At 48.2% G+C, this 25,054-nt stretch overlaps 1 protein-coding gene across 1 annotated transcript in view; it reads right to left on the bottom strand.

Annotated features, from left to right (window-relative positions):
• The window catches only part of TBC1D14 (TBC1 domain family member 14), a 75,307-nt gene that overhangs the window by 42,990 nt on the left and 7,263 nt on the right, over positions 1–25,054 (bottom strand). The window contains exon 2 of the mRNA XM_087828352.1: positions 23,651–24,386. Within this exon, the coding sequence (XP_087684478.1) occupies positions 23,651–24,369 (719 nt within the window). The 5' untranslated portion in view covers positions 24,370–24,386. The remainder of the gene's footprint in view (positions 1–23,650; positions 24,387–25,054) is intronic.

The following is a 25,054-nucleotide window of genomic DNA, read 5'->3' as shown; positions in this document are numbered from 1 at the left end:
TAAAGAACAGCTGCTTTAGTACATAACCTCTAGTTTAGTTTAAATTTATAAGGTAAATTGATATTACCTACTCACAGAGTCTTCACGCATCATAGAAAGAAAGCCACCCATGACACTGCCATGAGGTCTTCTCTCCCAACAACATGTAAACACAAGACCCAAATAACATACACAATTCCCAAGTGGCAGTACGAAACAAACGATAATCGGAAAGCACTGTATGGGTGTATCCATTAAAAACAAGTGGCTTCCAGGGCTCACTGGAAAGTGTCAGACGAGCAGCACCTTGTGTGCGGGAAAGTAGGGGAGTGCCCAAAGGGAGACGGAGATGTGTCTAACGGAAGCAGCTGCCAGTCTGAGGGGCTCCCACCAGCTAAACCTGAAATAATTTAATCACAGAAATAAATGAGAGCAAGGGATTGTAATTCACTAAGACAGAAATGCCTGCGCCCACATAGACACAAATAAGTAATCATTAATACATGGAGGAGGAAGGAGAGCTACAGGATGCCACCTAGTGAGTATGGAAAGACTGGATGATCACTGGAGATCACTGGATGCTAAACCTCGTAGGAGAAAGCTGGGTGAGGAGCTGGATTTTTACATCGCTTGAATGTATCTCCCACAAATTACTTAATTACAAAGGCAAAAACAGTTGTCTGTGGAGAAACCTCCTTCAACAAGTGATCAAAGCTGGCATCTCTAACATCAGGGGAGACAGCACATGCCGCCATGCTGTTGGCAGGTACCCAAAAATGCATGCCCTGAACCTACCACAAGGAAACACAGGCACACCCAAGCTGAGGGGCAGTCTAGGGAACAATGGATCTAGACTTAAAAAACGTCAGTGTCGCCCTCGCCGGTGTGGCTCAGTGGTTGGAGCGTCGGCCTGTGCACCAAAGGGTCTCGGGTTTGATTCTCGGTCAAGGGCACGTACCTGGGTTGCAGGTTTGTTCCCCAGCCCTGGTCAGGGCGCATGCTGGGGGCAACCAATCCACGTGTCTCTCTCACATCAATGTTTTGCTCTCTCTCCCCCTCCCTCTCCCTTTCCCATCCTTCCTCCCACTCTCTCTAAAAATCAATGGAAAAAAATATCCTCAGGTGAGAATTAACAAAACAAACCACCGGAAAAAAAAGAGGCAGAAGCCACAGTACAATATCAGGAGGGCTCAGCAAAGAAAATCCCTCCCTTGCTTCAGCTGTTTGTGTCATGGGGGCACCTGGTTCCAGCGCAGGGAACCAGCCAGAAAAAAAGGTTTGAGCCCCTTGTTCCCCTTTCCGGTCAGGAGGTCACTGGAAGCCTAGCAGGGAGCTGGCGGCTGGGTCCAGGTGGCCAGGTGGAGCCCAGGACCTGCCTCTGCCCATCATATTTGACTAAAGCCCATTCTGGGGCCAGGTGCAGAGAGAGAACACAGATGGAGCAGGGTGAGTCCATCAGCTCTGGCCTTACCCCTTTAAAACTTGTGCTGTCTTCCTCACCAGGTGACCCTCAAGGCCACCCTTTATGACCCGCACACATGTGGTGCAGCTCATCCCAGTCCTGGAGAGCTCAGAGGGGAGAGAGCCGTGGATCCCTCTGGCTGTCCCTTCCTGAGCCCTGTGGCACAGTTGAGTCAGCCCAACCTGGGACCCTCAGACACCTTCAACATTCTCGTATTGCTGGAGAAGGCAGTCGCCACAGCCACCATCTCGGACACTTCACCGGGAGCAGAACACAGGGACTACTTGACTCAAGCTTCCTGTTTTATTAACTATTTCCCGTTCACTGTCCCATCGCCAGCCCCTGTAAGTCCTCACATTTGTCCTTGTATTGCAGAAGCTCTGGGCTTACTCCACTCTGCAAAGCCTTCCCTGGCTGCCACAAGCCCACACAACAAGGCCTGGATTCCCACAGCAGCTGTTTCCAGAGCACTCGCCATGTTATTTTGTGCTTGCTGGCAGTGCCCTGTTCCCTCTCTGCCCCACACACCTTTCTACTGGGGTGGGGTTTCCCAGAATTCTATCTAGCATACAGTAGGTGCTCAACACCTGTTTGCTGGCAAATGGAGCAGCCACCATATGTGTCTGCAGGGGACGCAGATGCGGAACCATAAGGAGGCAGGATGGGATCTCACTCCACCCACCCACTCTGAGGCCAGTGGAGTGGTCCACCTCCAAGGGCAGCACATGCATGCACACACGCACACACACTGAAAGTGGGCAGATTTTGACTCCAGACTAGCCCCTTTTTCCACGATGCCCACTCAAATCCACCCTCCTACAGCTGCCAGCAAGGGGTGTCAGTGACAGCTGAAGGGGAAGCACCTGAGGAGTCTTCCAAAGATGAAATGACAATCATTTCTCCTATGAGGCCAAGAACTGTGGTGCTCATGAGCCTTGCCTGAGATGCAGCCCCTGCACGCAGGAGACGGGCAGAGATGCTCTCAATAACCCAGCAGGCCTCATTCATTTGATGAGTTTTTTCTGAGGGCCTTGACTATATATATAAAATTCTTACCTGACAATATGTTTGTTGATTTTAAAGAGAGAGGAAGGGGGGGAGAGAGGCAGGCATCGATGTGAGAAACATCCATCGGCTGCCTCCCATACGTGCCCCAACCAGGGATCAAACCTGCAGCCTTTCGGTGTATGGGATGATACTCCAACCAGCTGAGCCACCACACCAGGGTGGCCTTGGCTATAATGAACAAAGAAGGGGCACACTTATGCGTGCAGAAACCTTCAGTCTCCCTCAGGTTAACTCCCAACCCCTCAGCCTGGCTAGGCTAGGGTGGCCCCACTCCTCCACCCTTTTTCCTTGGGACTTTTGGAACCCACACACACCCTGGCTGATGTGCCAGCCCCGCCACATGTGCTTGCCCACCCTTTCTTTGGCTGTCCCTCAGGCACAGGTCCATGGTCCATCAAGCCCTGGCCCTACAGAACTCCTGACACTGCCGTACTCTCCCTCCACAAAGTGGTCAGGGCCACCTCCTGAGAGCACAGACAGACCACCCTAGGCCTGTCCCCAAATCCCTTCCATAGCTGCCACTTATTCGTGCACCATGGCAATGCTGTTCCCTCTGTCCTCCCTCAAAGTGCTCCACATAGAGCAGACACATGTTCCTGCCACACAGGGCACTATAAGGACCTTTCCAGGCCCAACTTTGGGCCTGGCACACATTCTTAGCCCACTGGACAGCTGTGGCCATCACCCCAGGGCATCACTCCACTAGGGAACTGAGAGCACCAGAGAGGGAGTGTCTGTCCTCCAGCTGGGCCTGCGCTCTGCAGAGGGAAGGCAGCAGTAGAGAGATCTGAGGGGAGAGGCTGGGTTTACAAGAAGGGTGGGCTGAAGGAGGTGGCCCGCAGATGCTGACCCCACCAGGGATCAGTTGGTGATGCCCATCCAGATTCCCTTGAGAACAAAACACTGTGCGCTGTCAATGGTTAAGCCACAGTCAACTACAAGGGAAAAGGCTAATCCTAACAGCCTGAGGGAGGCTGAGAACTTGGGCAGGGGCAGGAAAAAGGAGTCAGGGTTTCACCCCAGCATTTATGCCAGGGCTTGCAAAGTAGATATTTTCATCTCAGTAGGTAGCAACTCAGAGGAAAAGATATGAAATGCCATCATGGATGGAAAAGGGGCTCTATAATAAATCTAACAAGCCCAGTGACCAAAAGTAACCTCACAGGTGATCAGATCATAAACCCCTAACTGGGCAGGTCATGGTGGGTAGTCCTGCCCCAGGCCTCTAATGCCTTTAGTAAGAGGTTCATCTTGGCCTTAAGCCAGCCCTGTCTCGTCTCTTGTTTCTGTGCCTCTAGGTTAACGCCTTTGAAAGCTTCTTTTGCAGATTCCCTGGAGGTATAACCACCCTCAGGAAGCAGGGCCCATAATCTTAACTATCCTGTACCTTGGTTTCTCCCACCTCTAAGTAATTCTCCTTACATTCCCTCCTTAGTTCTAAATGTATAAAAGCAGCTGCAAACTGCAGAGCACCTGAGATCTTGCTTCCCAAGTCGGTTTGGTCAGTTTGGTTCAAGTAAAATCATAAAAATTCTCTACAGGTTTGAACGTTTCTTACATCGACACCAATGGCAAAGTAATATTAAGATAGTGGCATGTTAGTCTGTCTGCTGGCTCTCATGGGTACATTGTGGAGTGTCATGTCTCAAGGAAAGTGTCACCAGAGTCAGAGGCAAGATCAGGCAGCAACACATTTCACGGGGACAAAAAGGACCATTAGAATCCAGGTCCCCACCAAAGCGTTCCTTTTCTCAGCCTAGGTATTACCCACTTGCTTTTCTGTCTTCATCACCAGAATGTAATATCCATGAGGGTGGATATAGCAGGTCCTCGAATCACGGCGTCGTTTTGTTATAACGTTGATGAGATGCGTGGGAACTTAACTCTTGTAGACATCAGTTAGCCTATTATAAAACTGGTTTTGTTATGCGTCGTTTCACTTAAAGTTGCAGAACCTATCGATGTGTTAAGTAAGGACTTACTGTACTGTCTTTTCTATTTACTGTGGTACCTCTAGTCTAGAACAGTTCCTGGCATGTAGGAAAACATTCACATTTATTTCAGTAAATCTTCACAAATATTACACGAGCATTATCCCTGCCTATTTAAAACAGGAAGCTAGGATTCTGACAGGTTGGGGAGTCCTGCCCAGAGACACACAGCTAATCGACACAGAACAGAGAGGCTGCTACCTGGCAAACCTGAAGTTGGTGCTGTCCCAGAAGGCAGGGGACAGTGGAGTGCAAGGCAGCAATCCTCCTGACCCGGTGGAGCAGGTTCCACAAGCCACCAACTCTCAGCAGGGATTTCTCAAAACTCAGAGTCTTGACAAATAAGCCTCCAAAGTCCTTCTCCTCCAACAAGTGAACTCCTGCTGTAATTCAATGGCTCCCCAGGCCTCGCGAACTATCCCTGCGCGCTCTCCCTCCTTCATCTCACCAACAGATGCTGCAGCAACTTAACCAGGAGTAAGCAGCACACAGCACTCCGTCCCACATGAGCCGATGAGTATCTCCTGCACCATTTCCTGAAGTGTAGCTACCTTTTACAGATCACCTGGCAGGTACCTCATGTGTGAAACAGCCCTACAAGGAAGGCATCATAGTAGCCATGGTACAGACAGGAAACAGGCTTGGGGAAGGTAAGAAACTTTCTCCTGAAGAGACATACGCATCCTGGTGCTTGTCTGGGCTACAGAAGACAAAAGTCCTGAGTGATTCTTCTGAAGCCCACTTCACTGTTTCTTCCAGATCTCCACCCCCAACACCGACAGGCTTCACTGCCACATACACTCATGCCACTGACTCCGCTTCAACAGTCACAGAAACACGAAAAACAAAACACATTCTGCAAAGCAAGCCTCCTGTGCGGTAAATTCTACCTACCCCATTGGAAATACTGTGGTCAATCACTGTGCCCAAAATTCCTAGTTTCACACACAACTAAAAGTTCTTAAGACTAGAAATACTTGGAGCCTCTCCTCCTTTAGAAAATATCACCCAAGTAGCATCTGAGGCTAAAAAGCTGATCCCTAAAAATAGAGATAATAGTCAATTCAAGGGAACACAGTGAGTATCAGATACATGTATGGACACCAGCCCTGAGATCCTGGCACACGGGAGACCCTTGCTGGATATACAGGTCACACCCACTTAATCTGAGAAACAACTCTGCCCATTGGGGGGGGGGGTTAAACCTCCACACGTGGTAAAAACCCGCTCCAGTTATGTCTCCAATTACAAAAGCAAGAAAGGCAACACTGCGACCACAAACCTGTCCATGAACAGGAGCGCAGAGGAGACGGACATCGCGTCTACTGTGACCACACAGCATTACAAGGCCAGCCGCAGAAGCGCTGACTCTCCCGTCGCCACATTCCTGGCGAGCTGGAGCCGCAGTCCTAGGGAAGCAGTATGGACGCCCTTCTAGCCAAGCCCCAGAGTCTGGAAGGTTAAGGCAGGCAGGACAGAGCAGACCAGCTGGAAAAGCGGGGGTGGGGTGGGCAGGGCTCTGACTCTTAACTAGTCACAGGGAGGGAGGAGGGCGGGCAGTCTGGGAAGCAAAGCATGAGGGACCGGTTCAGGGGCTCAGCACAGCTCCACTCCACCTTTCAGCATCCTGCAGAGAGACCTACAGCCACACACACCACCAGGATAGGCCAACAAGCCACAAAACCCGTGGCACTTCTGTCTGGAAAGGAAGACGAAGTCACATTTGCAACAACTCACGAGTGTCTCCTATGTGCCAGACGCTGAGCTTTGTGAAGAAGGAAGCAGGTATCAGGTGAGTCACAAACAGGGCCATGGAAATTCCTGTCCCAATCCCTGCACCAGAACCATCACCAGGGGATTCTACCTGTTCCTAACCTCAAGTACCACTAAAAACTTTTAAAGGACCAGATCTAACAAACAACTTCAAGGTCAACAAACCTGATCCATTCTAACCCACAAGAAGTTACTCTAGGTTGGCTCCGTGCCCTTTTGGGGACATCATTCACTCTTGGGTCAATAGTGAGCCCACAGTGAAGCTGCTCCACATCCAGCCAGTGTCCTCTAATAACCATCTCCATCGCCCCTTTAAATAAAGAAAAACACCTCTTGGTGTGTATATGTTTGCAACTATACAAAGAGGTCTGACTAGAGACAAGCAGTAGAGATGACCATCTCTGGCAAGAAGAGGTGGTAAGGGGCAGAGAGGGAAATTTTGATTTTACTTTACAAATTTCAGTATTGCTAAAAAAAAAATTTTAAAAATCAAATGAGCATGTATTCCTTTTGCAATTACAAAAAATAAGACAATCAAACATGGGAAACAACAATGGTACAGGAGAGGTACTGTGTACCTGGATTTGTGCCAGGCCCTGGGACTAAAGAACAAAACCCAAGAAATCCCCGCCCAGTGCAGCTGACACTGGGGTGGGGGAGTGGGGGGCAACTAATGAATACACTACTAATGCCTCTGATCCCAAAAGTGCAGTATCTGGACTGGAGGCAGCACCACCTGGCAACTGGCTGGAAACACAGATTCTTGCACCCACCCCGACCTCCTGAGTCAGAAACCCTGGGGTTGGGCCCAGCAACCTGTTTTCACGAGCCCTCTAGGTGACTGATGCTCCAGTTTGAGAAGCACTGTTCTTTTGCTCTTAAATTCCTGCTGTCTTACTTAAAACTTCTTGTCAAAGCCCTCAGCCCTGAGGAATCAAATCTACACCTCCTGGTCTAGCACAGGCACACTCATGCAGCAGCCACATCCTCAGTCTCTCTCTCAGGACCCAGTGTCCTCCCTTCACTACAGAATTGACACCTACATGTTCCAACACCCCTCCAAATTCTCCCTCAACCTGCAATATTCATATTTTATAATTATACCTCAGCAAAACAATCTCCAAAAATGTCTAAACTTAGAAACTCATAAAGAAAATCCAGGTCCAGGTGGCCTCATTGGTGACTTAATTCCTCCAAACATTTAAGGAAGAAATACAACACTTTTACTCCTCCCACCCCCACCCCCACCCCAGAGGAAATTTACTGGGTCATTTACTGAGGACCTTTGGGCATCATTATCCACCAAGAGAAAACATACTCAGCCAGGACTTTCTGACACCCTTTCGAGAACCATTTGGCACAAAGTGTGTGTGTGCGCACGTGCGCACACACATTTAAAAAATTCCCTGTGATAGCTTTCTATTTTTTTAAATTCATGTACAATAATACTGACTTTCTATAAGTTTTAACACATTGGTAGGTTCATTTAACCATCAGAGAAAAATCTCATTGAGAAAACACGAAACGGAACACTCCTGAGCCTATTTTATAAGTCCAGCATAATGTCGACACCAAAACCTGATAAGGGCAGTATAAGAAATGACAAATTATAGACAGAAAAGTCATAAACAAAATATTAGCAAATCCAATCCAACCGTGGAACATAAAGGATGGTGTATCATGATTAAGTTGGGATTATCCGAAGAGTGCAAAGTTAGTTTACTTAACGTTAGAAAAGTACAATGTTATTTACCACAAAACAAAACAAGAAAGAAAACACATATAACCAATAAATGCAGGAGAAAAAGTCATTTGATAAAAAGTAACACATTTGTGATCTTTTTAAATCATAAAACTAGGAATGAAAGGGAACTTCCTTAATCTGATAAAAGGTATTTAATAAAAAGTGAGGGCCCAGCAGGGCATGGCTCAGCGGTTGAGCATCAACCTAGGATCCAGGATACCGAGGTTCAATTCTCAGTCAGGCCACATGCCTGGGTTTCGGGCTCGATCCCCAGCAGGGGGCGTGCAGGAGGCAGCCAATCACTGATGACTCTCTCATGATTGATGTTTCTATCTTTCTCTCCCCCTCACTTCCTCTCTCTGAAATCAATAAAGAAATATTAAAAAAAAAAAAAAAAAGTGAGGTACCTGGTAAAAAGATACCCTACAGCAAGCGTCACACCGAATGGGGGAATGGGGAAGCTTTCCCAGAGGCCAGGCCACTTCAACACTACATGGGAGTTCTGGTCATTCCATAAGGCAAGAAAAACCGAGTGAAAGGGTAAGGACTGGAAGCAAAACTCATTCACAGAGAGGAAATTTTCTACACAGAAAACCCAAAAGAATACATAGATCAACTACAAAAATAACAGAATTTAACAAGATCACAGGATTTAAGGTCCACACACAGAGAAATTAACTGCATTTTCAGTAAGCATTTATAAAACGCCATTTGTAAAACCAACCAAAAATAACAAATACCCTGGAATACATTTAATGAAAGAAACACAAGACCTTTAACATTTAAAAAAAAAAGCAACTATAAAATACTGTGGAAATTTTAAAGAAACTAAATAAATAGACATACCATACTCAGACACCAGAAGTATTCATATAGTAAAAAATGATCAATAAATTCAATGCAGCCCTGGCCAATTTGGTTCAGTAGTTAGAGCGTCGGCCCAAGGACTGAAGGGTCCCGGGTTTAATTCTAGCCAAGGGCATGTACCTTGTTGCTGGCTCGATCTCCGGCCCTGGTCCGAGTGTGTGCAAGAGGCAACCAATCGATGTGTCTCTCTCACATCGATGTTTCTCTCTCCCTCTTTCCCCCTCTCTCCCTTCCACTCTCTCTGAAAAGCAATGGGAAAAATATCCTCGGGTAAGAACTAAAAATAATAAAAAAATAAAAATAAAATCAATAAATTCAATGCAATTCAAACAAAACCACAGATTTTTTGGGGGTAATTGCCAAAATGATTTTAAGATTTATATGGCAATAAAAAAGGGCCTAGAATAGCCAAAACAACCTTAAAGAAGAACAAAGTTGGAGGGCTTACTCTATCAGACACCAAGGCCCAGCATACAGCTAGAGTACTTTTAAGAAGTATTACTGAAATTAGTGATATTAGTAAAAGGACAGACAGAAGAGATATGGCCACCTGGTTTATTTCAAGGTCCATTGGGAAGGATGATCTTTATAGTTAATGAACATTAACCACTACCTCACACCATACCGCAAGTTAATTCCAACGGATCGTGGATCCAGTGGGTAATGTCAAAGCAAACCTTCTAGAAGACAACAGAATTTCTTAAATAGGACAATACAGGCACTAACCATAAAAAGAAGACTCTAGCCCAGCCGGTGTGGCTCAACAGTTGAGTGTCAACCTAGGAACCAAGAGGTCACAGTTCGATTCCCGTTCGGTCAGGGCATGTGTCCTGGTTGCGGGCTCAATCCCAAGTAGGGGCCGTGCAGGAGGCAGCCCATGGATGATGTTTCTCTTTCATCAATGTTTCTCTCTCTCTATCCCTCTCCCTTGCTCTCTCTAAAAATCAATAAAAGCATATTTAAAAAGAACATTCTATAAAGTAGAATTCATTACAATTAAGTAGTTATGTTCATTAACAAAAAAAAACAACCTGCAGAGAAGGAAAAGATAAGCAGAGCACAGAAGGCCTAGACCTCCCAAAGGCCCCTCGCCCTACAAAGTACACCTCCCTGTCAGAGACAGCCCCACGTGGGCACCGCAGGAAAGAGGTCAAGTGGCCAATAAAACATGAAAAGGTGGATTATACCCTTAGTCATCAGGGAAATGCGAAGCAAAACCAAGTTCCCTCACCCTATCACCAGGGTGGCAGAAAGAGAAAACACAAAGCCCACAAGTGACAGCGCCCCATTCTGGAGAGGACAGAGAGCACCCGGAAGGCCCGCACGCTGCTAGCAGGTGTATGAGCAAGCACCCGGGAAAAGCGCTGAGCAGTGGCTACTGAGCAGACTCAGCAAGGCCACCGGGCACGAGTGCACTGAAAGACATGTGCACGACTATTACGATTAGCACTCTCCCTAAGCGTCAGACACTGAACGAGGCAAGTACCGTCCATTCACGGTCAACATACGATACAGGATGAAAGAAAACGAACCCAGCCGCCATACAGTAACACCCTGGGTGAACCTCAGGCAAAGCTGAGCAAAGAAAGCCAGACACCAAAGTATATGCTGTATGACTCCATTACCTAAAACTCAAAGAAAGCAAAACTAATCTACAATGACAGTGGTCAGAACAGTGGCTCCTCTGGGGGAGCGAAGTCCTGACAGGCAAGGGACACCAGGGAGACTTCAGGGGTCCTGTAACACCCTAAGGGCCCATGTGTGAGTGCTCACTTTGTACACATCAGTATACACTACACTTCAGGAAACACTGGATCAGTTCACACCACTCTCCGGAGCCTTCCCGGCTGTCAGGCCCCTCCCCACCCAGTGGCTCCTCTGTGCTTCCAGAGCACCTTACATGCATCGACAGAGAGCTGGGGGCTTGTATTTTAGTTATTTCCACATCTCCTCCCACTACATGTTGGAGGGTGAGGGGAGCAACCTATTTGCTCTTTGTATCCCCAAGGCCTGGCAGAAAACCTGCTAAACAGCACAGCACTAACTGGTCATTCATTAACTAACCCTGAAACCCACTCAGGCCTGTGTATCTCGACTGATAAGTCAGAGTCCAAAACAAGACCCAGTGTGCTGTGTCACAACCTCCTTGAAGTCTCCTTCAGCCCTCTCTAACATGTAAACACAGGAAGGAACGGTTACGCAGGGATGCACTCCCTAACATCAGCTTAGGGGTTTACAAAGAGAAAGAAGGCAAGGCGAAAGCCCCTGTGTAATGTAGTATAGAACATTTCTTTACTGGGGCAAAATACAAATGTATTCTTAATCTCCAACTGAACACTAAAAAGGGGGAAAGAGGAGTTGCTCATTCACAGTCCGTAAGCATCAGAAATCATGGGAGGTCTGGGGCTCAGGACCACCACCAAGAGAAGGGATGAATGACTTGTTTCAACTTTAGACCTAAAGGAGCGAGATCTGGCTGCAATGCAAAGACAGCACATGGGATTAAGGCGGGTCTGGACTCAAATCCTGGCTTGAGAACAAGCTGCCTGACTTTGGGTAGGAAATGAACCTCTCAGCTTTCTCCTCTGCAACAGAGGTACCACCATTCAGCCACCAGATTAGTGACAGTTACATGTGCTCATTAGTAACACTAAGGACGGTTTATTCATTATACAGGGCGAAGCACCCCATCTCATCTCATCTCATCTCATCTCATCTCATCTCATCTCATCTCATCTCATCTCATCTCATCTCATCTCATCCAAATGCTATTCATGTCATATCTTTCACTCAACAAACAGAATACTGAGCACTGAGTGTGTCCTAGGCAGTGTGCCAAGTACAGGGAATACAACTCTTGATGACCATTGACACAGAGCCCCATGCTCAAGGTGTTTACGTACAATTTTCCTAGTATTAAAGACGAGGGAATTCAGAGAGAGAACCTTGCCTAAGGTCACAGTAAACTGAAACTCTTGGATTTGGACTTAAGTCCATGCTTTCCACACCAGTGGTTCTCAATCCTGGCTGCAGGCTAGACTCACCTAGAGAACTTTTTAAAAAATCCTAACACCCTGGTCTCACCCCAAACCAATGAGAACTGATCTCTGAGGGTGGGGCCTACATATCAATTTATTTTTTTTAAGGTTCTCTGGACAATTCCTCTGAGCAGTCCTAGCCCTGGGGATGCCAGGAAGGCTTCACAGACGAGGTGTCAGCTGTGCTGGGCCTTAGAGATGTGCGGAAACCAGACAGAGACATACAGGGCAGAGGAGAAGGGAGCATCTCAGGCAGAGGTAGGAAAGTGTAAGCCTATGGCCTGAAGCCAGGGTGCAGGAGAGGGAGAGAAGAAAACCAAAGGTATCTACATTCTCTGGACCGCAGGACCTGGGAGGAAGAGTCTATAAACCTCAATCTACAGTAACCTGGGGCCAGAGCTGTGACAAATTCCAACAGTCCATCAGCCCTCATGGAGAGTGTCCTCATTCATAATACAGAGGCTGAATTTTCACTGCCAGTAAACGTACACCAAGGATAAAGGGCTCCTGGGGGTTCCCAGTCACCCTCTTGGGAAAGAGGTCAGCTGACCAGGGTTGAGACTTGGTCTTCATGAAGTAGATAGCACTTCTGGGATTCTGCTCCAGGAAACCCTCTAAAATGCACACCACGGACCAGTGACATGCACACAGGTCACTTTATCATCAGGAAGCAGAACGGAAGCCACTTCCTTATTGTTAGACAGGTAAATGATTCACAGGATGGAAGATCACAAAGACATTCATAAGTGTATACATTTTTAAATATGTGGGGAAATGTTCTCTATAAGTAAAAAAGCAGGATACCAAACTGTAGAAACATTACGCGTTTTTATGTTTAAAATTCATAGGAAGTTTGTAAGGAAATATAGTAAAAAGGAAAAGTCAGTAGTAGGTGTAAAAGTGCAATGGGCAAAAAGAGAATGGTGAACATAAAAAGCCAAAATTTCCCTGTATATAATTAATCAAAGAGAACCTTTAAGAAAACATGTAAAAAAGCTTCATTAAAAAAAGTCTGACACCATAGGTGCATCTGAAACCTACACGGCTGTGTGACCCAACAGAGGGACTGGAGTGTTGGGGAGGGTCTTTTCCCAATATCTAGAACAACATAATCGGAAGGGAAAATATTTAGGTTCTAGCAGTTGAGTGTACCAGGTCTCTTTATTACATTTTCAGATTTACAATCTAGCCCCCATTCATTTAAGATTATTGAACATCTACTAAGTACCTGCATTGGCTAGGAAAACTAATGAGTAAGACATGGCCCCTGTCCCAAGAAGGTCACAGTCCACAGGGTGGGGAGGCTGTCGGTGCTGTTTGAAAAGTAGTCCAAGAACTGTGGGATCCAAACACGAACTCTGGAAGGGGTGGGGATGATCAGAGAAGGCTTCCTAGAGGAGGTGTCACTTCAGCTGAATCCTGAAGTACAGCAGGAGATTGTCAGGCAGAGGAATAGAATGGGCAAAGGTGCCAAGATGAGACGGTTGATTCAGAGAACTCTAGGTAACGAGCTCGTTTTTGTGGCTGCAGTACATGATGGGAGCTGGAGTCCTGAGAGGTGGGCAGGGGCTGGACCCAGAATGTTCCTTACACCACGCCAAGCAGTTTGGAGATTATCCTGCAGGTGGTGAGAACTGCCATTTAGGCAACAGAATGACAAAGCATTCAACTCATCGTCTCCAGGCATTTAATTCTCATGAAGAAGTTGAAAAGGGAATGGGTAGAGAAAAATGACCCCCAAAAATGGTTGATGTTCCCAGCTATTCTCCAAACCCATTCCCTCACTGTCCAGGGCACTGGTCCCGTTTCCCAGCCTCCCTTCCAGGTAGGTGTGGCCACATAACTGAATTCCAGCCAGTGAACTGCAGGTGCACACTGGCACCTCTCTGGCGCTTTCCTTCTTGGCTTGACCTCGCGTTGGAATCACCTGAGCCAGGAGATGGGAAGAACTCGAGAGAACGTGATCTGGAAATAAACGTCTGTTGTGTCCGAGCCATTAATCTATTCCAACTTTGTTGTAGCAGCCAGCGCTCACCTAAGTAAATATATAGTCATGTGTTTTGCCCACAAACTATGACCACCACTCAATTTCTTCTGCTTTAAAAATAACTGCTCTCAAAGGAATTTTAAAGTAATGAAATCTGCTCATTCCAGGATAAACATTTAAAGTAGATGAGCAGTCAGGAGCTAAGGCAGGGGTTGTTCCAGGAAGTGACTGTCCTCGTCTGACTGGCCTCCTCCTGCCCAGCTCCCTCCCACCTCTGCAGGACATGGATTGGGGGACTGAGCCCACACCCTCTTGACCTCTTTCCCTGTATCTCCCCTTCTGGTAGGAAGTGTGAAACCTAGAGGCTATTAGGACTTCAATCCTGACTACTATTCCCTGCAGCACCCTGTACACAGAGCCTGGAACTGAAAGCAAAGGGGAATTAACAGAAAAACTGGACTGTTATGGGCCCCAAACCACTATTAGGCAAATCTGGATGACTCATCCTTCTTCCGTATATAGACCCTTACAGGAATCCTGAAATAAACCACAACTATTCACAACAAAGAATCAGCAAAACTGGAACTGAAACAACTCTCAGTTACAAACCCAGCTCACGGAGCATCAACAGGAACTGCTGATGTGGCAATCGGGTCAGATGTATGTGCACACGAGAAATGCAGGAGGCATGAACGAATTTAGTGCTAGCTGTATCAGAGACTCAGTACTCTGCAAACAAAATGTCAACATTTTAGAACAGGCACTGTTCAAGGTAGAAAACAGGATAAGATAGTTTAAATTGTGTTATTCCACCAACATTTTTTCAGTAGAACAGATTTTATACCCCCTGAGCAAAGGGAAGTTAATTTACTAGTAGAAAGTAGCTGGTGGCTAAAGAGCTGCTTTGCAGGAATGGGTCTACCTGTGGGTTTCTCAAGACCCCTCAAACTCCTATGTGCCCACGAAACGCCTACACATCACACTGAACCACCCTTCCAGGTGGCCATAATCTCACCAAGGACAGCACCAAGGCAGGCTAGCAAGGCACCTGGGCATAGAAGTCTGGGTGTTCCCACAAAGTCAGTGCATGAATTCCCGACAAGCCAGCACACTGGGGGTGTTCCAAAACTCAGGAGGCCAAATGAATCCTACAAAGAACACACAGTTTCCCTTTCCCCCACTCCCTGAAATGACCTTTTCTATAGTTGTGGCATTTCTCAGGACATGGCCACCTCCCAGAGGCTAGGGCAGAGATGCAGCAGAGGAATCAGTGAAGCGTGTTAAGTTTATCAGGAGCATGACTGCTGAGCAGGACACACACACACACGCAGTTCTTTCTTGGTTCAGTTCACGCCACTCCTACATGTTACTAACTCCACAGGGAGAGGCCCCGCCTCCCCACCTGAGGTGAACAGGAGTCTCAATGTCAGCACCTAACATGAAGGGCGGCTGAACTTAAAAGGTTTCTTTCCTCAGATCAGAGAAGTTCCCTAACCCACCCAAGGGAAGGAAACAGATCAACAAGCCCAGCTGGGATGCAGAACTCTTCCTGTTCCCTTAAGTTCAACACCTACTGGGGGGAACTGGCTGGATCACAGGAAAACCAGGCAGGGGCCTGCTTTTAATCAAGTCATTAGTAACGCGAAAGAAACCTGGGTGTTCACCCCTTGGAACTGATTAAATCCCTTGTTCCTGTTTGCCCTTTTCTGCTGCTCATCTTTTGGGCTAGTCAGCATTTACTAGCATTCATTCATTCATTCATTCACTCACTCACTCACTCCTTCAAGCACCCCGCAGGGAAGGGATCCCTAATAAATTCTAGTAAGCACAACACCAACCTCTATGCCAAGTGCTTTATATGCATTGCCCCGTTATTTCCATTTGGGAGAAAAGGAAAACAAGATTCAGGAAAATAAAGCAACTTTCCCAGTTACCCAGCCAGGAGAGCAAAACAGTCACATCTTGGTGCTGCAAGTGCACTCTCTGAATGCCCACCAAGTCCTATATCCCCACACTAGAGGTACAATAGACGCCTCCAGAACACACCTGTGAGAGGTGCAAGCCCCTCCACCTCTGCTGTGTTAAACTTCCCTGGATATTTAGACATGTGCTAGAATTCACAGGCAGCATCAAACACCCCTCATGTGACAATCTCAACACCCTGCAAGGCAGTCATGGCCCAGCCCCAGAGAGAGAGCTGTCAGGCCTGTCCCCACACCAGCCTTACTGGAGGCCACCTTGCCTCCATCTCCGCCTCCTCCCCAGGGCGCGTGGACGTCTCGCCTGCAGGCTTCCCCCGGCATCACACAGCTCATGCTGATTTGTCTGCTTCTCAACCATTGTGTGCAGCTTTATTACATCAATGAGAACAACGGTTAAAAATAAAGTCTGAGACTGTCACCTAGACTGTGAAGACGAGCACTGAGCAACAGAACTTCCCAGAGTGATGGAAAAGTACAAATCTGGGCCATGCAACAAGCACTGGCCACGTGTGGCTACTGAGAGCTGGGATGTGCCTAGTGTGACTGAGAAACCAAGTTTTCCATTTTAATGAAATTTAAATAGCTCCGTGTGGCTAGTGGCAAAGGCAGTGGACAGCACAGTCTAGACTCCAGCATAAGCACCAACTGTGCCCCCAACCTGAGACCCGAGATGACCAAACTGAGTGAGTGCTGAAGCAGCCAGGGACCTGGGTACAGGTGGGTGGGGGCCATAAGACAGACATATGAAAAACAAGGCAAGTCCCCGCCAGCTCCAGAACCTCTGCACCTGCCGTGTCCTTTGACCCAACACTCTTCCCTCTCATCTCGTTCAAATCTCTGCTCAAATGTCACTAGCTCAGTGCAGCCCTCCCTGACCACACTATGGAACCGCTCCCACCTTGCCTCATCCCTCCCCAGATACCCTGCTTTTTATTTCTCCAGCACTTAGAGCCTGGCAGAGAGCATCTCTTGCAGACATCTGCCTGCAGCAGACTCCAGTGCCATCTGGTACTTTTTTGGGGGGGAAGGGGCTTGTTGGCTGCTGCATCCCCAGCACTGGGTCCTGGGTACATATCACCAAGGAAATGAATGACATCTGAATTCATCAGACAAGTGTTTACTGAGTTCTAGCTAGGTGCCAGCATAAGATGAGTGAGATGCAGTCCCTCAAGGGGCACCAGGCTGGGGGGACTCTTCAGATGATATGTACAATGGCATCTGCCATAGCAAGGGCACAAGCTGGGAGCCAAGGAACCACAGCAAGGGGGGCCCTCCACTCTTCCTGCAGATCTTTGGTGGGTTCTTCTCATTTAAAGTGTGTGTGGCAGTGAGGGACAGAAATGGAACCTATTCCACGAAGGAGTCACCCAGCCCATGGGAGGAAAGATGAGACATCTCCCGCCCACTCTCTTGCAGAGGACCCATCAGCTCTGACCCTGGCCGTAGAATCCACACTGCACCCGACTGCTGCTCATCTCCTCTGGCCCTCCAGCCCCAAGTTCCCCCCATGCTGCTCCTGGCACAATTTACAAGAGGCAGTGGAGTGGCTTCTATAGAAAGGGCACAGACTTTGGGAATTGGACATGTGCATGTTCAAGTCATAGCTGTGTCATTTGGAGTCTATGCATTAGCCTCTTTGAGCCTGTCTCCAGTGCAGCGACAGTCTCTACTGGAAGGCCATGAAATGCTTCATGGAGAGAGAAGGTCCAGTGCAGGATCAGAGCAGGTGGCTATTGCCTCATCCTGGGGAAGCTGCTCAGAAGGCAGCTCAGAGCTCCTGCAGCTGGCTAGGTTTAAGCCCCCCTCTTGTCAAGATAGTTCATCAGCTCCTGTGCAAGCCTGTATTTGTGCACTTGGAGCTCAAACCCCTGACCAGATAGATGGCTCCTTTCATTTTCACAGCTCAGTAAGATGGGTATCCTCAGCTCACTTTGCAAACAAGAACACAAGCCCCAGGGAGGCTGTGTGCCAGCCTTACCCAAGACCACACACCAACCAACAGTTAGGTCAAGCAAACAGCAACCAGTGCTCCTTCCCAGGTATACAGTGGTGCGTACACACATGCACATACACACACACACCAGCAGCTCAGATAGTCAGTGGGTGTTTTCTGTATATCCCTATGCCACATCAAAGTCCCCAGGAACATTAGCAAGCAGATTTTGTGGAAAAGTCATAGTTACAATGTTACACCTCAATTCACTGTTGCTGATTCTAAAATGGACAAAGCAGCACAAAACTACAGTCAGGCAAAAGTAATAATAATACAAAAGATATTAACAAGCCTACGATGTGCTCAGTGCTTCACATCCATGTACATTTCTTCCCTATTTAGGACCAACAACACTTTGAGTATGAACTTGTTTCTAATTCCTAAATAAGAAACAAGCTCAAAGACCTAAACCCTACATCGTTTTTGTATCTCTTGCAAGCTACTTGGCCATCCCATGTCTCAGCTTCCTCACCTAAATGAGACTTACTTACAGTGCGTACTTGAACCCACCAGCTTCCAGTGCAGGATACAGAAACCACTCCCGGAATTTTAAGCAGGAAGGGATTTAACGCAGGAATTAAATGATTTCAAAATCGCTGTAAGGGCTGTAAACTGGGCCCCCAGGAACGGCTCCCTGAGAACTGGTACATCAGGGAGCACTGCATCTGAGCTGGCCCTGGGACTAAGGGACTCAAGGATGCAACAGGTCAGGAAGCCACCACAACTGCCTCTTGACACCGGAGTGTAGAATGAAGCCTCCTCTAAACATCCAGGAAATAAATGGGGGATGCTGCCTCAGGAGCACCTCACATCTCCAAAACATCACTGGATAGCAGAAAACAGCCAAAAGGGGAAGAAAAGTGGTCTCCACCAAACTTCTGCCTCAAATCTCTCACACATGGGAGAATTTGATAGCACCCAATTCACACCTAGAACCCCAGCTGCAAGAGACTTTGGGAAATGCACGTTTAAGCCTCTGGCTTGCACAGTACAGGAGGTGCCCTAGAGGAAAGCGGTGGAGCAGGAATAAGCCAGCCCACAGAACCTGCCACACCACTCTCTCTCACATGGCTGTTGACAGTGAAACAAGGCAACCACATGAAAGTCTGAGAATGGCACCTGGCGAGCACCATGTTGCCTGCTACTCCCTGTGCTGAGGGTCTAGCTACCGCACGTCTCTGAAGGGCATCCACCTTGTTCGTAAGCTAACTCACCTCCCTCAAAAGAAAGCAGAGCACATTTCTCCCTTAGCACTGCTTGTGTCACCTTCCAAATAATCCCATCCCCAAAGCCAGATCAGTACAGGAACTGAAATGTTGGTTGAGCACGTTCACAGCAAGACCATGTGCCCATTTAAAGATTTATTTTTCATAAGCCAGTGGTTGCAAACTTTTTCATATAGCAGGAACTTTTTAAAAAAAAAGTAAAATCTTGTGTGAAACCCCAACCAACAAAGGCAGAAAGCAGGGCCAGAAAGCCAACCTGCATTCCAGGTTTGTGCTCTGCCTGTATTACATGTATTATCTTGTTTAACAATCACAGCAACTCTTTACAGGAGGTACACTTAACCCATGTAACCCTGTACCCCTGGGGATCACAGAGGTTCAGTGAGTTTCTTGAGGTCACAGAGATCAGAAATAGCAGAATTTGGGTTCAAACCTGGGTCTCAGCAGTCCCGGCTCTCAACCACCACAGGCCTTGTCTCTGAATTACAACTCGATTCCAGGATGAACCTGACGCAGACAGTGCCCCCAGGGGCTCCCAGCCAGGCCAGGAAGCAGACTGGAAAACTGTACCATTATAGCTCTTTAAACATTGCCAGGTGCACCCCTGCCCCCCGCCTTCCACAAGTTGTTCCCTCTGCCTCGTCTTCACTCGGCAAGCTCTTTCTTTGCATCCTTCTAATGCAGTCCTAGCATCTCTCTTCAGCAAAGGATGCTTGGCACATCTCTTCTGAGAGCTTAATAAAGGGTTATACAAAGAAAGATGTAAATGGTTAGAGCTAATCACTACCCTCCGTCAGACCAGTGCAGATTAGCAGCCCTGAACCCTGGGCTTCTCAGAAACAACCCTGTCTCCTGTGGAGTACAAACGTGACACTGAATTCCTCTCATAGCTGCTGTCCAGGGTCCGGGTAAATACTGTTAAACTATACTAGGCTCATGGGATCCCTTGACACAGTCCTCTGTACAAGATGAGGGTCCTGCTCAAATTATATTACAGTAGTAAATTTCCTTCAAGGAAGCAATGAAATACCAACATTATACAGCCTGCCAGCTGCACGGTTCTCAAAGGTTCGCTGATTTTGCCTACCCCACCCTCCTGGGACATTTAGCAATGTCTAAGGACATTTTTCATTGCCAGAACTGGGGATGCTGCTGGCACCTAGTGGGTAGAGCCCAGAGATGCTGCTAAATAGCCTTCAGGGCACAGGAAAACCTCCCTCACAAAAATTCATCCATCCCAAAATGTCAATAGTCCCAAAATGGGGAAATCCTGATCCAACTTTTTCAATAAAGGACTGACTGAAGTACGTACACTGTCAGGGTAAGAACCAGAAAAAGCTTTAGCAAATGTACTTCTTAGAAACGGTAATTATATTAGAATCTTAGGTAGCTATTACTTAGGTGTTGTCAAGAAGTGTGCTAGATGCTTTACCTATTTGATCTCTAACCTTGCACAGTAGTTTTATGCCTCATCAAAGGCTCAGAGAGGTGAAGTAACTTGCCCAAGACCACACAGCTATTAAGTAGAAGAGCTCGCACTGAACCCAGCCAGCCTGACTCCTGAACCAGCACTCCAAACTTCTGTACCTCCCCCCGGCCCGCAGTGCCTGGTCTGTCTTCCCCACCAGCAGTAAGCTCCATGAGAGTAGGGACTATCTTAAGCTCAGTGTGGAGTCTGCCACAGAGATGCTTATCACAGCTTGGATGAAGAAAGGACTAAAGAGCCCTAGCCAGTGTGACTCAGTGGTTAGCGTGTTGGCCTACACACTGGAGGGTCAAGGATTCATACCTGGGTTGCAGGTCTGATCCCTGTCCCCAGTCAGGGCATGTGCAGGAGGCAACCAATTGATATGTCTCTGTCACATCACTCCTTCCTCTCTCTCCTCTTTCTCTCCCCCTCCCCCCTCCCTTCCACTAAAGAAAAAATGAGAGCTGGACCTGCAGCTTCCACTTGGCAGTGGTCAGGCCCAAGCCGGCCTTCCTGCTACTCCCCTTCCTCCAGGCCACCCTCATCAAGCAATCAGAGTCACCAACATGTCTGCTCCCTCAGGTCACAAGTTCCCTGACCATCCCCACCCTCCTTCCTCCCTACGAGCCCCTTTGTCCTAGACTAGCTTCCACCATACTGCCTACGCTTCCTTCTACAACAACCCAGAGCTCGGCTCAGCGAGGACAAGGAGAACAGAGAGGCAGTAGGGTAAAGAGAGTGGCTTGGGCTCAGGAGATAAAGCAAAGAGACAGGATGACTCGGGAGCCTGGGCTGGGAACCCCAAGGGACCTGCCCTGGACAGAAACTCATACAGTCTGCAGTCCTGCGTACTTACCATGTGCCACGCCCTCTCTGTAACTCCCCTGTAAATTTACTCACCTGTAAAATGTTAGTAGGTGCCAAACATTTTTGGCACAGAACCCTTTCCTCTTCAAAGGAATTCTAGATGGAAACTCTTCTCTAACACTTGAAGATTCTAGGACAGAACTCACTAGACTTGGCCCATGATATCACATCTGATTCATTTGTCATTAATATTCCACTGGCTTCCCAAAGGTCCCTACTGATGGCTCACAATAATGCCAAAGCCATCGAAACAAGGGTTAGGAGATAAGAGCCGAGGAATAAAACAAAGAGGAGACATCTAATTTCTGAGGCACAAAGCTGAAACAGACTTTCAAGAACCAGCAGCTTTAGAAATGGTCAGCAGTAACTGGCGGTGTCTCCTCTCATGGGAGAAGAGGCTCCGAAACAGAAAGAAAGGCAGCCGAGGAAGCCAGGAGCAGCCATGAGAATCACCAGCAGCTGAAACCTCAGGGCTGGCTCTGCCAGGGTCTGCACTCAGTTTCACACGAGCACACCACCCCTCCCTAGGGCTACAAGAGGGAAGCCTGCTCACCCCCTCTGCAGGCTAGGAAGTGGGGCAGAAAGCACAAGGAGACAAGGACATGAAGGAAAGAGCACATCGCACGTGAACATGCAGCGCCACGAGCCAGGCAGGGCACTTACCAACGCTCAGAAAGGTTTCCCAAATTTGCCAACAACCCCAAGTGATTCTGAAAACCTGTCCCCCGGGCCTTTCGCTGAGACTCTGACTCTGGAGGTCTGGGATGGATCCTGAGGGGCCACACTGAACAGGCACCCACGTGGTATCATAAACAGGAAACACTGAAAACACTGACCTAGTAAAGGGGTTGGTTCAGCCACACAGACATGAACCGCCACAACACAATTTTAGGGCTATGGCCCTAGCAGGGAGGGTGACAAACAGTCTCCCCCAAAGTTCCTGGGTTCCTCCCAGTGAGGGCAATCATTGAGTGACCGCATTCTGAGACCAGGAACGCTACTCATGGGAGCTCCGCACCTGTCTGTCGGCACATCAGAGAGAAAAGGTGCCCCACAAAACACAGCCCTCATCAGAGGGCTCACTCAGGACAGGTCTTGGACTCACCTGAGACAATCCCCACATTCAGTTGATGAAGCAACTGAGGCAGTGGAAGTTAGCGTGCGCGCCCATAGTCACAGACGCCTCCACTAACTCTGGCTAGCATGCCACACTATCTCAAAGGGACACCCTGTACTGCAGTGTCCAGCATGGGTTTTGCTAGGGGCACACACATGGGCAGCCAGGGTTGACTGCAGCAATGTTCCCACCTGCCGAGCCCTGGGCCAGGGCCCTCTGAGAGCAGCTGTGAAGCAGAAGGGCATTCTCCTTCCTCGTGCCCTCCTCATGGCACTCCACAGTTTGGGAGTTCACATTTGCTTGTGGGACGGGCTGTTGTTTTTACTTCCCCTTCCCCCCAGCCTGTAAGCCCACCCACAGTCATTACCTATGACCATTTCTATAGCCATATTACTCCCAGGGCCTAAACAGAGCCCAGGGCATAAACACATGTTGTACGAAAACAAAAAAGCATAGATAAGACATTGATGCTGTAGATGTCCCCATGGAGATTGTGGCGAGACACAGGGACCCCAGCAGCCCTGGTCTGGCACCTGGGTGACGGCACCATGGGGAGCAGGGTGCATGGCCTAGTAAACACAGTAACAGCACACACCTCAGCAGGGACAGACACCCAGAAACGCCAGCCCTGGGTTAAGCAAATGGGGGCTGGAGTTAGGAAGGTGGGTGACTAACTCTGACGTCAGCCTCATCAGCACCCTCCAGTTGGCCCAAGAGACTTGAGGTATTAGCATAAAGGGGCCTTCAGAGAATCAGGCTGACAAGGTAAGGCTGCTGATTTGGTAACACGGACCACTTGTGGGTCACCCTCAGCCACCACAGGTCAGAAGCGGGAAGTGACAACAGACTGTGCAAGAAAGCCAGGGACACAGAAGTGACAGCTAGCAGTGAGGAATCAAAAAGCAGCATCACCAACAGACCAGTCCTACACACTCCCCAGGACTCAGGGCCACTGGGAAAAGGCATGATTACCTGTAGGACACGGGGCCTGCTCAACAGGGCAGGGAACACACAACACATTTAGGCAAGAACTCAGCTGTCCTGACTGCAATAACCCAGATCCTCTGGAAAAACAAAGGTGGCATTACCTTGTAAAGAAGTTACTAAATGGTCCCAGTTTTTTTAATTTACTTCCCTCTGCGATTTCATCAGCACAATCCTGCTGGTGTGGGTCATGAGTTTCCTTGATGGAGCTCAAGGTGACGTCAGTAAACTGCGGGTCATCATCATTCTCCAGGGTCACGATGGCACTGGAGCTGCTTGTGACCATGAGGTCCAAGATGTCCTCATTACTGACTGACAGTGTGGTAGACAGCTCTGTGCCGAGACTGGACACGCTGCAGATGGAGACATCGTCACTGCGGTTCAGGGCTTTGGAGGTGGGGCTGTAGAGCTTCACCGAGTCATAGCCTGTCCTAGGAAATGTGGAGGACTTCCGCACGCTCTGCTCCCGCTCCGCACTGGTGGGAGCTGGGGGTGCATAGGAGGGCAGCGGGCATGCACTCTGGCAGGCCCGCTCAGGGACTATCTCCGACTCGGACTGCTTCCTTTTCACATGGACCACACTGCAGGGCACGGGCTCCGGGTTGCCGATCTCTAGGGTAGGAATGCCCGAGTCCACGGACTGCAGGCTGTGCTGGTCTAAGGCCCCCAGTTTCAGCTTGGGCCCATACTCAGGCAACGAGAGGGATCTGGGCGCCTTGAGATTCAAGTGTTGCAGGTTCTGAATGTGGTTTCCTGGCCGACCGTCCAGAATCCCCATCAAGGCTACGCCATTTGTAGAGCTGGAAAGGTTTCCATCAGTCATCTTGTTCCAAGGAGAAACTAGAAAAAACATCAACATGGGAATTAAGGCAGTGGATGGAAAAGCCAAAGACGCCACCCCTCTGATGCACAGCTTGAATGTTCTGACACCTCTTTTGTAAAGAAACAATCCTTGAAAAGAGTCCTATGTACCCAAGTTTGAATCCAGAAGCAGAAGCTAGAGTTTTAACCTAAATTGTCATGATATAAAAGAACAGGAAGATAACTCAGAGGGTACACAGAGTGTAAAAATATATAAAATAATCATCCTCGCCATCCTCATTGCCACCCACCAGTCACGTCTCCGACCCCCAGGAGAGTGCTGGCAACAGCATGAGGACTTCGCCAGGCAGAGAAGAGGGTTTTTGTTTCCTGTGTTTTTATTTTATTATTTTAAACAGGGTACCTCTGTTGAAAATATGTGGATTCATAACCCATACATAAGTCAAGGTTCTACTTGTTCTGAGCTAGCATAAAAATCAGTTTGCTTTCAAGACAGAAAACAAGATAAATTGTGTATGCCACATGTATCGAGATTACCCCAACCACACCCAGGTTAGCAGTGGCCCTCCACAAATGTTTTAGTCACTCACTCAGGCCTACAAGGTAGGGCATAGTATCCCCTTTACTAGAGAAGAAAGTGAGGCTCAGAGAGGTTAAGAAACAGGTCCCAGATCACACTGTTACTT

This window comes from Miniopterus natalensis, chromosome 1 (genome assembly GCF_054644295.1).
Source record: "Miniopterus natalensis isolate mMinNat1 chromosome 1, mMinNat1.hap1, whole genome shotgun sequence".
NCBI classification, from domain to species: domain Eukaryota; kingdom Metazoa; phylum Chordata; class Mammalia; order Chiroptera; family Miniopteridae; genus Miniopterus; species Miniopterus natalensis.
Note: the sequence above shows the minus strand (reverse complement) of the source record. Positions and strands in the feature narration are given on the sequence as shown.